The sequence below is a fragment of the Tenrec ecaudatus genome, chromosome 1 (assembly GCF_050624435.1).
Source record: "Tenrec ecaudatus isolate mTenEca1 chromosome 1, mTenEca1.hap1, whole genome shotgun sequence".
NCBI classification, from domain to species: domain Eukaryota; kingdom Metazoa; phylum Chordata; class Mammalia; order Afrosoricida; family Tenrecidae; genus Tenrec; species Tenrec ecaudatus.
The window spans coordinates 178,761,037-178,777,587 of NC_134530.1; the positions used below are offsets into that span (position 1 = coordinate 178,761,037).

At 41.9% G+C, this 16,551-nt stretch overlaps 1 protein-coding gene across 1 annotated transcript in view; it reads left to right on the plus strand.

The window, feature by feature from the left end:
* The first annotated feature begins 15,743 nt into the window (after positions 1-15,743).
* POGK (pogo transposable element derived with KRAB domain) overlaps positions 15,744-16,551 on the plus strand; it is a 46,872-nt gene continuing 46,064 nt past the window's right edge. Inside the window, exon 1 of the mRNA XM_075540899.1 lies at positions 15,744-16,089. Coding sequence (XP_075397014.1) covers positions 15,744-16,089 — 346 coding nt within the window. The remainder of the gene's footprint in view (positions 16,090-16,551) is intronic.

Below are 16,551 nucleotides of genomic sequence, written 5' to 3' on the forward strand. Positions count from 1 at the left end.
AAGTGAAGTGAGTCACTCACAAAAGGACAAATACGGTCTAAGTCCACTGCTATGGGGACAAGCAACAAGACCACAAGCTCAGGCTTGCAGAGCATCCAGTCTGCTGGCCAGAGTGATCAGACCGCTTGGTAGACTGGGGCTAATGAACAATGCAGCAGCATCTCTTGCTATGTATCTTGAAGGTCACTTTGGCAGAGGGCTCCTCATGTCAGCTGGGATCAAATTGTCAAGGGAGGGGGCGGGGATGTTGATCACCTAGTGGCTGCCATGCAAAGTGCTCATGAGGTCCCCCTGGACAGGTAGACATCCTTATCAGAGGGATGGAGGATTCTGCTGGGGAAGTCAAGTCAGAAGAAAGGAAAGGCAGCAGACATCTCTGGGAAAGACAAGTGCATGTCTGTGGGTAGAAAAGGTGGAGGGTCAACCTCCAAGTGGTGGGAGGAAATGACTAAAAATACTTTTCAGAATCCGAAGGGGGTAGTATTCCTGTTAATAGGCACTGAATAAGCCACATTGGCCGGAGTTTCTATGTACACTGTGGGGATCCAGGCAAATGTGATAGAACACTGTGGCATTGAATCCTGGTGCACAACACACGCCAAAGGCCACACCAGAGGGATCCAATATGGAAGTTCCATTATGTAAAGTAGACTTGACCTCGTGCATTACCACGGAAAATGCATGGTGTTTGAAGGAGCAGAAGACAGATACATCAACAATATTGAACTGCTGGTAAATGGGCAAATATTGACTTAATACACCAATGCCCTGCTTACTCTATTAAGATATATATTATTCTGACATATCTATGATTGACATTGTCAGTGAATATTATTGTAAATTTTGTCTGACACACAGGGCACTAGCCCACCCAAGGGGAGGGTATTGTTTATATCTCCACAGGGAAAGAGGGACCAGACTAAAACCCAGTGCTCCAAGATGTGAAGGCAACATGCCTGCGTGGAGTAGGGAACCAGTGGAGAGGTCTGGGGGTCTGGCCCCAATCCCAACTACTAAGTGGACACCTGCTCTCCCCCCAGAAGAATTTATTTCAAAGGACGGCATTGACTCTGCAGCTCCGTAAGAGGGGCATATTCTGATCAGAGCACACGGGAGCAGATGAAGGGGGAGGAGGAGAGAGTGGAGCACACTGTGGCTCACCAGGCTGTGTGAACGATGTTCACAATTACAGCAGCCAGTCCACAGAGAGGACCACATGGTCGGCCCCTCTATGAGATGTGACGCCCCTCACTGACCCATAGCCTTACAGGGGACAACACCAGAGACGCAGTGTGAGAATTGCACCCAATCAGATCCTACCACACCAAGGCAAAACACTAAAGAGTGCAACAGAACAGCAAGAGAATGGAGCGGTGAGGTACCCAGGGAATGCTGAAGATGGACTTTGGGGCCAGGACGTGGTGCCCCAACAGACTGGACTGGAAAATACTCCTAAGGCCAACAAACAATCCTTGAGCTAAATACAAGCTTTCTTTTCTTGTCGTGTTTTGGGGGGGTTTTTTGTCATTGGTTTGTTGTAGTTGTTTTGTTGTATATTGTTGCTTGGTTTTGCTCTGTCTTGTTTTTGTGCATGTTATTATCTCCGCAGGTCTGTCTGTCTAAGTAAAATAGGCTGGATGAACAATCTGGAGGAGAAAACAACGGGACCAACAGTTCCAGGGGGACATGGGAGAGGAGGAGGTGGGGGGAAAGGAAGTGGGGTTAACAAACCCAGGACAAGGGAACAACAAGTGATCCAAATCGGTGGTGAGGAGGGTGTGGGAGGGCATGATCAAGGGTAATGTAACCAAGAGGAATTGCTGAAACCCTGGTGGAGACTGAGCATGATAGTGGGACAAGAGGAAAGTCAAAGGAAATAGAGGAAAGAGCTGGGAGGCAAAGGGCATTTATAGAGGTCTAGATAAAGACATGTACTTATGCAAATATATTTTTATATGAGGATGAGGAAATAGATCTATATGAATATATTTATAGGCTTAATATTAAGGTAGCAAAAGGACATTGGGCCTCCACTCAAGTACTCTCTCAATGCAAGAATACTTTCTTCTATTAAATTGGCAGTCTATGATGCTCACCTTCCCAACACAACCACTAAAGGCAAATGTGGCAAAGAAAGCTGATGGTGCCCGGCTATCAAAAGATATAGCATCTGGGGTCTTAAAGGCTTGAAGGTAAACAAGCGGCCATCTATCTCAGAAGCAACAAAGCCCACATGGAAAAAGCACACCAGCCTGTGCGATTACGAGGTGCCGAAGGGATCAGTTATCAGGCACCAAAGAACAAAAAAATCTTACCATAGTGAATGAGGTGGAGAGTGCAGAGTGGACACCCAAAGCCAATGTGTAGGCCACTGGACATCCCCTTACAGAAGGATTTTGGGGAGGCAATGAGCCAGTCAGAGTGCGATGTAGCAATGATGAAAAATATAGCTTTCCTCTAGTTCCTAAATGCTTCGAGGCGCCCCCCCACTATCATGATCCCAATTCTACCTTGCAAGTCTGGCTATATCAGAGGATGTACACTGGTGCAAACAGGACCTGGAAACACAGGGAATCCAGGGCGGATGATCCCTTCAGGACCAGTGGTATGAGTGGCGATACTGGGAGGGTGGAGAGAGGGTGCATTGGAAAGGGGGAACCGATTACAAGGATCTACATGTGACCTCCTCCCTGGGGACAGACACCAGAAAAGTGAGTGAAGGGAGATGTCGGACAGTGAAAGATATGACAAAATAATAATTAATAAATTATCAAGGGTTCATGAGGGAGAGGGGAGGGAGAGGAAAAAATGAGGACCTGATGTCAGGGGCTTAAGTAGAGAGCAAATGTTTTGAGAATGATGGGGGCAATGAATGTACAAAGGTATTTTACACAATTGATGTATGTATGGGTTGTGATAAGAGTTGTATGAGCCCCTAATAAAATTATTTATTTAATTAATTTTTTTTAATTTTCCTGACAACCAACTTCCACTGTTTGTGTATGTAGAATCCAGTCACACAAGGATTTGTGAAAAGTGAATAATTTAGGTATTGTGATATGTAGTTAGTCTACACTGGTCCAATATTCCTCTTGCAACAAGTGTTTTAAAAATTAGTACCCGAGGTAATCACGGACACTATTAACGGAAGATCCTTATGTTCCAGGGAGATGATTGATATGACTGTCTACCAGGACTTAACAAGGAGGTCTCTAAAGGGAGCCAGCAGCAGATTTTAAAAAATAATAATAAACAAACGAGATCCAGGAAAGGATTTGGGGCTTGCACTAAATCCTAGCTCCAATTTAAGAACAATTAGTTCTTACAACATGACCTTGCTCAATACGTGCCCTCATGAAAGAAACACAGAAGATATGGGTACTATAGCAAAGTATGGTGAAGAACTTAAATGGTGCCTGTCTCTCAGATAAAATAGCACCTGGGGTCTTAAAGGCTTCTTTGCAAACAATCCGCCATCTAAGTGAGATGTCAGCTACACCCACGTGGAAAAAGCTAATCGACCCAAGGCTTATAAATCATATAATCCAAAGCCAAAGGAGAGCATCATATCAGAGCCTACATTGTGAGATTCTGGTTTGTAGAAGGCTAAGCATGACAGTGGGAGCCCAAGATACATTTGTGAGATCGACACAGGAAATAAGCCTCCAGTGATTTCCCTCTAAACATAATAGAGGGATGGGAATAAACTGATTACCAAACAGAATGTATTTGAGAGCTGACAATAGATGAAAATGATAAACCTGACTGAAACAGTTAAAACCTCGTTACTTAATTCCCTCCCTTCATATACCGTGGACCTGCTCTGAATTTCAATATTCTCTGTGTTTGTTTGTTTGTTTGTTTTCTTATATTAGAGTTTATATCTGGTGTATTTTGTCATTGTGTCTTGAATCTTTATTATGTATTTTTGGTTCTTCGGTGTATGAACCCCAGGATTGATGAACCTATAGAGACAGCAAGTAGACTAAGGGTCCCTGGGGGAGAGAGTGGACAGAGGAGGGATAGGGGAGCTGAGACCAAGGAGGTCAAGGAGTCCAATACTATTTGATGTGATTGAACTATAGAATAATGTATAATAGCTATATCAGCTCCCAATAAAATGGTTTGGGGTGGGAAAAAATATGGGAATAATGCAGTCACTGTACCAAGGAAGAGCAAGTCAAAATGTTATCATTTTAAGATCAATTCCATCCTTTCATTGATCAAGAACTAGTGGTACTGAAGGAAGAAATTCAAGCTCCACTGAAAGCATTAGTCAAAAACAAGGCTTCAGGAATTGATGGAATGCCATTGAAATGTTTCAGCAAGTAGATGAAACACTGGAAGCATTCATGTCTACGCCAGGAAATTTAGAAGATGGCTACTTGGCCAACTGACTGGATGAGATCCATACTTGTACCTATTCCAAAGAAAGGTGACACAACAGAATGCTCAAATTATAGAACAATATCATTGATAACACATGCCAGTAAAATTTTTTGAACAATGACTGCAGCATTACATTGACAGGGAACAGCCAGAGGAGCTGATGTCAGAGAGATCTTGACTGAAAACAGAAAATACCAGAAAGATGTTTACTTGTGTTTCATTGAATATGCCAAGGCATTTTACCATGTGGATCATAACTAACTATGGATAAGCTTAAGAAGGGTGAGAATTCCAGAACACTTCTTTCTGCTCCTGAGGAACTTGTAGATGGATCAAGAGGCAGTTGTGTAAACAGAGCAAGGGAACACTGCGTGGTCTCAAATCAGGAAAGGTGTGTGACAGAGTGACATCCTCTCCCTCTACTTATCCAATCTGTATGCTAAGCAAATCATCGCAAAAGTTGTCTTATACAAAGAAGACTGTGTCATCAGGATTGGAGGGAGACATTAAAAGCCTGTGATAGGCAGATGATACACCTTGCTTGCTGAAAGAGAGGAGCACTTGAAGCACTTGCTGATGAAGATCAAGGAGTGCAGCCTTCACTTTGGATTAGAATTCAAGATCAAGAAGACCAAAATCCTCACAACTGGACCAATAGGTAGCAGCATAGTAAGTGGAGAAAAAGTTGAAGTTGTCAAGGATTTGTGGCTTACTTGGATCCACAATCAACACTCATGGAGGCAGCAGTCAAGAGATCAAAAGACATGTTGCATGGGCAAGTCTCCTGCACAAAAACTCGTGAGAGCAGCAAAAAGCAATGATGTGACTCTGAGGAGCAACATGCAACAGGCCCACGCCATGATGCTTGTCACTGTTTTCATCTACATGTGAAAGTTAGACATTGAATAAAAAAGACCAAAGAAAAATCAATGCATAAAAAAGAATTGGGGTGCTGATGAAAACTATTGAGAGTCCCATAGACTGCCAAAGGGACAAACACGTCTGTCTTGGAAGAAGTTTGACCTGAGTGCTCATTAGAGCCAAGGGTGATGAGGTTTCATCATACATACTTTGGACGTGTTGCCAGGAGAGACCAGTCTCTGGAGAAGGACATCACGCTTGGTAAAGCAGGACAGCGAAAAAGAGGAAGCCCCTCCAAACTATTGATGGACACAGTGGCTCCAACAATGGGCTCCAGCAAATGGTGGACAGCCAGGCAGTATTTCCCTTGGTTAAGCATAAAGTCACTCTGGGTCAGGCACCAACCACAACCACCAAAAGCCCAGTGCTGAGAGAGAAGAGGCAGCAGTTTGTTCCCAGGAGGGTGATAGACTGGGAACCAGTCCACACTGTTGTTTGGGGCAGACTTCTTCCTTTTTTTTTTTCCATTTACAACCCCAGGCACATAGGTACATAAAATTGGTACAGAAATCAAACATTTACCAAGGGCTCAAGTAGAAAACAGGTGTTTTGAGAATGATGATGGCAACATATGTACGAATGTGCTTGACACAATTAATGTATGTATGGATTGTAAAAAGAGTTGTATGAGCCCCTAATAATATGATTCAAAGAAATCAAACATTTTCTGATGATCAATCATAAAGAAATGTATTTTAAAGCCTATTCTTTGGTATACATATAATCTTAGTATTTACTAAAGACCAAAGCAAATTTGCATACTAGTGACAGATGTGCTTGTTTATTGTTACATATGAATTAAGTATTAGGGTATTATTTGATACTACAGGATATAGAACATCTACAGCATTTCTCAGAGTTGATCAAAATTTTTATCTTATAATCACCAATTTCCATTTTGGAAATTGCCGAAAATTCTGTGCTAATCCCAAACCAAAATTAATATAATGAATTTTTAAGGAAATCCAAGTTTTAAACCTGTGTCCCTGGATAATTCAGCAAATTGTTCTTGAGCTTTTAATGGTAAATGACTGACGTTTTTATTTCAATTGATTATGGTTTATAAATTCAACTTCGCTTTTAAGAATCAAAATTTGAAAGGAATTATTTCTGAAACGGTGTCTCCAGACACTTCAGATGATCAATTATAACACTTATGATGAAATCTTCAGGAAGGTTATTATCAATTATAAAATCATATATAGCTGTAAATATTTCTAAAGAACCATATTCACCCTATTCTTTTATATGTTAACTTTTAAGTAAAACTTTAAGGTTTATCTTTTTTTCTTTTCTTTTTTCCAAACTATTTTATTAGGAGCTAATCCAGACATCACACCATTCCACTGTGCAATCACATCATGCAGTTTTGTACAATTGCTATCAAAATCAGTTTCCAAACATTTTCTTCCTTCTTGAAGTCCTTGTTATCAGCTCCCCCTCCACCACCACCCCCCCATCTCCCCTACCATCCCCCCAGGAGGCCTTATTCTAGTTGTTGCCTCTATAGGTTCATCTATCCTGGCTTTCATACACAAAACCAAAAAAAAAAAGAAAACATGGAAAAATACAAGAAGGCTACCCACAATGACAAAATACAACAGAGATAAACCCCAACATGCAAAAAAAAAAAAAACCCACATAGAACATAGCAAAAAGCCCAAACTATCAGAAGGGAGATTAAGTGTTAGGCAGAGATCTGCACTTGTGAGAATTTCTCCAGGAAGTTTTCACCTGGCACCAATCCCATGGTCATGGTAAACAGCGCTCATTCAGCTGGGAGGTCGGGCTGTGCAGGGCAACCACTCAGGAGTTGTGGTTTACAGTTGGACTGGACTCTCATAGACTCCCCTTATAGACTGTGTCTGGAGTTCTGTGTCATTGGAAAGTTTGTTGCTATCAGCAATGCAATTGCCTTAAACCCCAAGGGGTTGATTGACAATGTTTTTCTTTTTTTGTTTCTTTGGGTTTTTGTTTTTCTGTCTGTAGGGGTTTTGTCTGTGGGAAACAGAAAGATTTCTCCCAAGTCGTCTCCCCCAAATATATGTTAGACTTAGGACACTGCTTGGTAAGTGATTATCAAATTATCTCCCTGAAGACTCCGGCCATCCAGAGCAAGCGGACACCATTGTTTCTCCCACAATAGGTGGGGCTCACTCCCTGCTGTTAGGGACAGTGGATTGCTTCCTCTGAAAGCTTAGGCTCAATAAAGTCTCCAGATCTAGGGCCATCAAGGTTAGGCTGCCATCATGAATCTAGGGTCTGCCCATCTTGTCACATGTATACCCTTATTCCCTCCTCTTCCAATAGTGTATGAACCCCTAGATCACGACCTCCCCCCCACCACCACCATTACTGTATTACCTATAGCACAACCCTTTCCTGTGATGTATGTCTTCACCTGTAACTAGGAGGCTTGCACATCCCCAGAGAATATATAAGCCTTGGTTAGCAATAAATCTCTCCCTCCACGTGGACCACCAAGCGAGGCTGGGGTGAGCATGCTACTATGAAATGTGTCTGACTCCATGATTTCAATCTCTCTTCTACCTCTCATGCTCTCTATGACTTTACTATAATCTTTACTTATTATCACTGTACAATTACACCTACCGGACCTGTGGTGATGTGTTAGAGCCTCTCCCCTGCATTTGTCTGTCTGTTGGTTGGTTGAATTGTTCCTGGTGGTGGTGGTCTCGTGGGGTGTTGTTTTTGTCATAATACAACCACCAAAGTAAACCAGAGTCGTGCATAACCCATGGACAAGCAGATGGATGTGGGGCTCCTACTTAACTCTAGCCCCAATCCAAGAACATTTAGTTCTGATAATATGACTCTCCTTGATACTCACCTTCATGCAAAGTGTGGTGGAGAAAGCACATAGGTGCCCGGCTAGCAATCATAATAGTGTCTGGGGTCCTAAAGATTTGTATTCAAACAAGCAGCCATCTAAGTGAGGAGTCAACTAAGTCCACATGGAAGAACAGCACCAGCCTGTGTGATCCAAAGATGACAATAACAAAATCCAAATATGATGAAGGGAAAAGTATCAGAGCTTAAATTGTGAACAACCAATTTGTAGAAGGCTATGGAGGCCTGTGGGAAGCCCAAAACCCATCTGCAGAGTGTCCAGTCAGATTAAGATTCTGGTAGAGCCCCTCTAGCCACAGGCCAGGGACTCAAACCAGCTTTACTATAAGACAGAAATCATTGTAAGCTTGCTTATGCTAAATTAAACTTGATATTTGGTCAGTTGACCTCCCTCTTAACCCAACCTGAATCTGTTCTAGGCTCAATTATTTTTCCTTGGCTTTTTTAGTAGTGATGGTAGTCTTTTCTTTCTTATTCATTATTTGTATTTTTATCTTTATATTATTATTTTATCCTTGCCATTTTATTTTGGTTTTGTTTTTTATTGTTTCTGTTGTGTTTCCCAATAAGGAGTAATGTAGAGATATTAACTGATGCAAAGGTTTATCAGTGATGTGTGGGTATGTGGGGATCAGGGAGATAGGGAGAGTGAGGAGATTTGGGCAGCAAATAATGAATGTGGGAGGGGGAGGGAATACTAAAACTGATTGTGGTTATGTATACACAATCCATTTTAAAAGTGATTTAACTATGGAAGTGTATGATGTGTAAATATTATATCAAGAAAATCACAAAAAAGAAGGGAAAAAAAACAAACTGGACCAATGGTTACCATAGGTGAAGGGGAAAGAGTTGTGTACAAGGCACTGAGTTTATGTCAATGCTGGTAGAATAATTTGAAAAAGGATATCAATAATGGTTGTACAACACAGAGTATAATCAATGACACTGAATTATACAAGTAGAAGTTGGGGAATTGAAGACTATTCTGTAGTGTATATTTTTGCTACACTTAGAAAAATAATAATTATATGAATATCAATAACCACACGGGAGAAGAAAATGTTCTAGAATTGAATATGGTGTCAACTATACAACTCTTCTGGATATGATTGAATTATTAAGTAGTATGATATATGGATGAAGTGGTAATAAAGCTATTTCAAAAAAAAGACAGGAGATCAAGTGACAAGGTATGATAGTCACATAATCTGGTGTCTATTTGAGGATTAAGAGAGAAGGGGTGAAGTTCAACCTGTCAATCAGCTTGTTGACCTCATTTGAAGGCACTAAGGAGATAAGTAGCTCGTTGGAGGCGGGACACATGCTCACTTCCTGAGAGACTCTACTGACAAGACACATGGAGCTACGCTGATGGCAGTGAGAGCCCTGGACCTGGAAGAGCCATGTGGAAACCCACACCATTGCTGAGATGCATCCACCGTAACTGGATCCACAAGACTATCCATCCACTGCATTCGGCATCAGTGCATGTGTTCTGTGAACCTGAAGAGGACTTTACAGATTGGTATCAGACATATGGGCTAATATTGGAGTTATGGACTTGATCCGGACTGGGCTGGAATGTTTTCTCAATATTCAGTTGTTTTGTATATAAATCTCTTTCTTATTCACATATGAGTGTCTATGAATTTGTTTCTCTAGTCTACGCAGACTAGCACTCAAGGTTTAACCATTCAACTCAGAGTTATCATTTTAATCTCTTACAGTTGTCTCTCCAATAATCTCGGTCTGGTAGCCAGGTTATTCCCATTCCTCAATTTTGGTTAGAGGACTTCTCCAGGGGCTTATTCCCTGTGTAGATCTTCCACTACCCTTATCTTTTAACATAAATGCTAGATTTTTTTCCTCCAAATGACATGCTTAACTCAAGAATTTTTTAATATCCAACAAATAACATAGTTTTAAAAGTCATAAGTCACTATTTAAAAAATAACCAAAAAACAAAACAAAAATTAAATTAAATCGAAAAATAACAAAATAGAATTTCTGCTCAGTCAAAAATACAATCATTTCTGCTATCATCCGTAGCTTTCTGTAAACTGGGTGTCCAGAATTTAAACTCTGACACTGTTCCCGCCTCAGAATTTGGATCTTCTTACTTGTAATAAAGGCTGGTGCCCCTCTTCCATGTGGACTTAGTTGACATCTCACTTAGATGGCTGCTTGTTTGGAGATACGCCTTTAAGACCACAGGTACTATTCTTTCTGATAGCCGGGCACCACCTAATTTCTTCACCACACTTTGCTATAGCACCCATATCTTCGGTGACCTCTTCATGAGGGTGAGTATCAAGTAGGGCCATGTCTTAAGAACTAATTGTTCTTAGATTGAGGCTAGAATTAAGCATAAGCCCTAATTCCATTCACTAACTATAACTTGATAATAGAAGCCCAAAATCCATTTGTAGGGTCCCCACAAAGATTAAGCCTCTGAACCCAATCCAGGGATGTGAATGGCTTTGCTGTAAAATAGAGATCATTGTAAAGCCAATTATGATTTACAGATCCAGTTAAGGTTAAAATGTAACATTTTATCATTTGATCTCCCCTTTACCCATTTTAGATTTGTGCTAGTTTTTAATATTTTATACTTCCTTTTCAAATGAGGTTTTTCTCTAGGTTTGTTTGTTTTGGGGGGGTTGGTCATTTTTGAGGGGTATGTTACAGACTCTTGATTTTGTTTTGTTTATTTTTCTGTAGATGAAATCCAGGATCCAAGATCTTTCTTGTGCTCATTGCTGTTGGCGTCCTTTTGCTTCCGACCTCCCCTGCTATTCCCCTAGGTTATGCCATGCCCCTGGGTAGTTTACCTATCCTGGAGGAAATGCTCCAAAACTGACGGTGGTGATGATCGCACAACTCTTCTTAATATGATTAAACTATTGCACAACATGTGAATTATATGCCGACTTTGCAATTAGAGAAATATATGACAACTTCTTTCAATTTCATTATGTTTAAATGTTCACCTCTTGAGAGTCACCTTACCTAAACATGTAATAATAAGCTTTGGTAATTAGAGTCCATGTTTTTATGAATTCTTGACAAAAAATGATTGTTAGGGCATGGCTTTTAGTGAAGTTAATGATTTTTATAGTACAAAGCACAACATCTAACTCTGGTGATATCTTTCTAGCTACAAGGTCCTCCCGACAAATCATACAGTGAGTAAAACTGACATGTTCAGGGCCACCAACTTTTTAAAAAATGATTTACCGGGGGCTCATACAGCTCTTATCACACATACATACATACATTTTGTTAAGCACATTTATATATTTGTGGCCATCATCATTTTCAAAACATTTTATTTCTACTTGAGTTCTTGGTATTGGCTCATTTTTCCCTCACTTTCCCACCCTCCCTCCCTCCCTCATGAACCCTTGATAATTTATAAATTATTATTCTTTTTTCATGTCTTACACTGTCTGATGTCTCCCTTCACCCACTTTTCTGTTGTCCATCCCCTTGGGAGGGAGTTATAATTAGATCATTATGATCAGTTCCCCCTTTCTCCCTCCACCTTACCCTTACCCTCCTGGTATCTCTATTAGTATTATTGGTCCTGAGGGGTTTATCTGTCCTGGATTCCTTGTGTTATCAGCTCTTATCTGTACCCATGAACATGCTATGATCTAGCTGAGTTTGTACAGTAGAATTGGCGTCATGCTAGTGGGTGGGGAGGAAGTATTAAAGAACTAGAGGAAAGTTGTATGTTTCACTGGTGCTATGCTGCACCCTGACTGACTCGTCTCTTCCTTATGACCTGTAAGGGTATATCCAATTGTCTACAGATGGGTTTTGGCTTTCCACTCCACACTCCCCCTCATTCACATTGATATGATTTTTTTTATTCCGAGTTGTGGTAGTTACATAATCAGGTGTCAATTTGAGAGGATTATGAGTGAAGGGATGGAGTCTGATCTATTAAGATATAACCAGCGAGGCTGTGTGTGGGCATGGTCTTCTGAGAATTCTGGTAACTCCTATAGTTTCCTCCTTGGAGGTAGGAGACGTTTCTCTTTCTCTGCTGACTCCTTTGGAGACTCTCTGCTAAAAAGGCTGACTCCCTGAAAGATATCTCAAAGGAGAAGCCACATGGACCTACCCTGATGCAGCCCTGGGTGCTGGAGAAGCCACGTGGAGACCCCTGCCAGCACTGAGATGGTTACACCGCCACTGGATACAAAGACTCTCCATCCTCAGGCCTGTGATCATTTTGCATTCAGCATCATTGTGTGTGTTTCATGAGTTTGAAGAAGACCTTATAGATTGATATAGGACATATGGGCTAATATCAGACTTATGGGCTTGGAATGGACTAGGTTGGTATGCTTTCTTAAAGTACAATTATCCTTTATAAAACTCCCTCTTATACACATGTGAGTTTCTGTGGATTTGTTTTTCTAGTCTACCCAAACTAACACTTGGGTCTTTGATGCCTGTTACCTGATCCCATTGACACCTCATGATCACACAGGCTGGTGTGCTTCTTCCATGTGGACTTTGTTGCTTCTCAAGCCTTCAAGCCTTTAAGACCCCAGACACTGTATCTTTTGAAAGCCGGGCACCGTCAGCTTTCTTCACCACATTTGCTTATACACCTGCTTTGTCTTCAGTGGTGGTGTTGGGAAGGTGAGTATGATAGAATGCCAGGTTATTAGAACAAAGTGTCCTTGCATTGAGGGAGTAGTTGAGTAGAAGCCCAATGTCCATCTGCTACCTTAATACTTAACATATAAATATATGTACATAGATCTATTTCGCCATCATTATATAAAAATGTATTTACATATGCACATGCCTTTATTTAGACTTCTATAAATGCCCATTTGCCTCCTAGTTTTTTCCTCTATTTCCTTTTATTTTCCTTTTATCCCACTATCATGTTCAGCCTTCATTTAGGTTTCAGTAATTCCTCTCAGTTACATTACCCTTGATCAAGCCCTGCCAGGCATCCTACGCCCTCCTCACCATTAATTCTAGATCACTTGTTCCCTTTTCCATTGGTTTGTTAACACCCACTTCCTTTCCCCTGCCTCCCCCTCTCCCAGGTCTCCACCCCCACCCCACTCCCTGAACCTTTCAATCCATTGTTTTCTCCTCCGGATTGTTTATCCCGCCTATCTGATCTAGATAGGCATGCAGTGACACTAATAAGGACAAAAGCAAGACAGAACAAAACCAAACATTTTCCCACACCATCATACTATCAGATGTAACTCTATATTGAAAAGTGATTTGACACATTTCCTTTTCTTGTCCACATAGGTGTGCTACAATCTGGTAGTGAAGACACTGCCATATTGTCATCGGTCGTTTTACCTCTTCTCTCTAAATTAATGTCTAAATTTAGCCATTTATCTAGAGCCAAAAATATTTTGGTCCTAAAATATAAATAGATGTTGCTAATAATTTCTCATTAACTAGTAGCTTTAGTTTATAAGTTACATGTGAGCTTGCTTTTTTACATTGATGTTCACACACACACAGCAGTGATGGGGAGAACTACCACTAAAGGGCTCTTGCCCTGCTGCAATTAAACTCCTATGTTTCTGTAAAAGAAGGAGATAACAGTAATTCTTAAAAACAAACATTCTACCGTAATACAAACCACATGCATAGTTTGCTACTGAGGAATGACAGTAGAAAAACATTGAGTCTTTATTTTCGATAATTAAACTAAAATTTTTGTATGTAAGGTAAAAACACTTCAATTCATAACATAGAACAGTCTCAAATCTGCATTGAGGTGCTTCTGGCAGTGCTGGGGGCGGGGGGGGGGGCACAGTGAGGCGGCTTGCGTAGCGCTAAATGTGCATGTTGGGTCTTCAGAACCAAGGCTTCAGGGACGTTGCAAGATTCCCCACAGGCAAGCGCTGCCAGAAACACCTCGATGCCATTGCATGTTCGCTTTTGGATTCACGTTTAGCCATTGTGCGTTCAGAAACATTTTACTGTTGCCCCCACAACCACCTTTTTTTTCTTTTTGCAATCTGCACATTCAGTTATGCCACCCCTACCGTTTAAGAAGCTTGGGGGTAGGGTCTCTGTGAGTCACAATCAACTCAATGGCACAAGAGAACAAAATGACTAATGCCCTCCTTTGTGAATTTCAAAAATCTCACTGCCATCAAGTCGATTCCAACTCACAGTGACCCCGTAAGACGTGCAGAACTGCCCCCTTTGGGTTTCTGAGACTCTAAATCACTACAGGAGTAGAAAGTCTCATCTTTCTATGGCACACAACACAACCAAAGGCTGCACACCAAAAAGACCTGGCAATTTTCCACCATAAAGATTACAGCCTAGAAAATCCACCTCTGTCCTGTAGGCCCACGATGAGTTAAAGTCGACTCCACGGGCACCTAGCAACAACATTGACTGCGCATCGTGAGTAGTGTAGCCAATCGGTACTACAAGAAGACTGAAAAAGAGGTAGTGATGGGAAAACTGACTGCCTTCAGGGAGGTAACTGGACAATCATTTACCATTAGCTGCAAGTAGTGCCTTAAGTCTAACATATATTTGGGGGAGACAACTTGGGAGAAATCTTTCTGTTTCCCACACACAAATTATATCTCAATAAATCTGTTTAAAAACCTGATATTGTGAGAAAAAGAGAAAACGAGAGAGCTAAGACGACAATGAAAGAATAATGAATAATGTTAGACTGCCACTAACCTACCATCAGTGACATTCAGTTGTACGTTACTCTCCTCTCTTCAATGTTGAACTGCTCAATTGTAGCCAAACTCTCTTCCTGCCTAGAAAACTATCCCACTTTAGCAGCCCCAGGCTCTGTTAGGTAGCTTAGCCGAGGGACTGGAATGTCCATTAACGCATGCCCAGGAGAGCCAGCATAGGACAAAGCTGGGTTTTCCTGCAGGTGGGCCCTGATGAGCGTTAACCTGGATCAGCCCACCTGGGCCAGGTGATTGCAATTCAGCCAATGGGATCAACCTGGGATCGTTCACCACGCCTCCCCTGGGAATCCTTGAAAAGGCAGGAACCGAGAGGGAGAGGGGGTCTTCTTTGTCAGAGGAAAACTCTGGAGAGAGATCCTTGCGTGACCCTGAGCAGTCTCTGCCAGGCCGCATGGTCAAAGGAATCCTATGGGTGCCACGTAAAACCTGAAGCTTCTTTTAACTCTCATTAAATTCACTTGGATCACGAGCCCAGCTTCGGCGTGAATTCTTTCTCGTGCAGCGCCAAAGACCAAGGTTTAAATCGAGCCCGGAGAGAGAGATCTTACACCACCATTTCTCATCAATATCGAGCACCCAGACAGTAGAGTGGTCCCCAGTTCTGTGATGGAACCAGTCAGCTCATGGGATTAGGGTGTCAAATATTTAGTAATTTTATGAGGCAGTTAGTTGTTAAACACAGCCATTATTTAAAAACTAAATTGCATAAATTGGATGTCAAACCAATCATGCTTAAAACAAAGGTAACAACTACTCAAAATGTAGTTCTTCCTAATTATTTTAATCTTATCTATGCTCTTGAGGTAATTTAAGGCTGTCAGGTTGAAAAAGATGGCGGTGCTGGTGTTATTAGGTTCTGTCAAGAACAGGATGAACCCTGGCCCGGTCGTCTGCCGTTTGCACCACAGAGGGGAGCAGGAAGCAAATCTGCCTGCACAAGACCTCCTGAAAGTGGAAAATAGCAAAGATGCCACTGTGCAGGCTATGGTGCACCTGATGGAAGCCATTTTCAATCCTTCGTATGCGTGTGAAAGCTCGCCAATGAACAAGGCAGACAAGAGAACGGATGCCTTTGGATTAAGGTGTTTGCCAAGGCCGGTGACAGTTCCAAGAACTGCGAGACGAACAACCAACCAGAATGACCCGCAGAAGTCAGCACGGGCAGACTTTGTCTCATGTATTTTGGGCAGGTTATCAAGAGAGATTCATCACTGGAGAAGATCACCATGCTTAATAAAGTGGAATGTCAGCCAAAAAAAACGAAGACTCTCCGTGGGATAGAGCGACACGGTGGCTGCAACAGTGGGCTCAACCAGGACGATGGGGGAGAATGGCATCGGACGGAGCAGCATGCCATCTGCTGTATGTGGGGTCGCTATGAATCAAGCGTGATCCCATGGCTCACCTACCAACACAAGGAGAGGAGGTGATACCCCCAGAAGCACAGCAACATGCCAGGCGCCCCACAGGACAAACTGACAGGTAGCCGAGAAGGACGCAGTCATGTGAAAGGTCAGAAGGCGTGGTGTGGGCAGTAGGAAGATGAAACGAGGCTACCCGCTACTGTTAGCTGCTAGTGTTGCGATCTGTGTTGCTACTGGTGGACAAATAGGCCCAAAGGACATATCCCCTAGTGAGC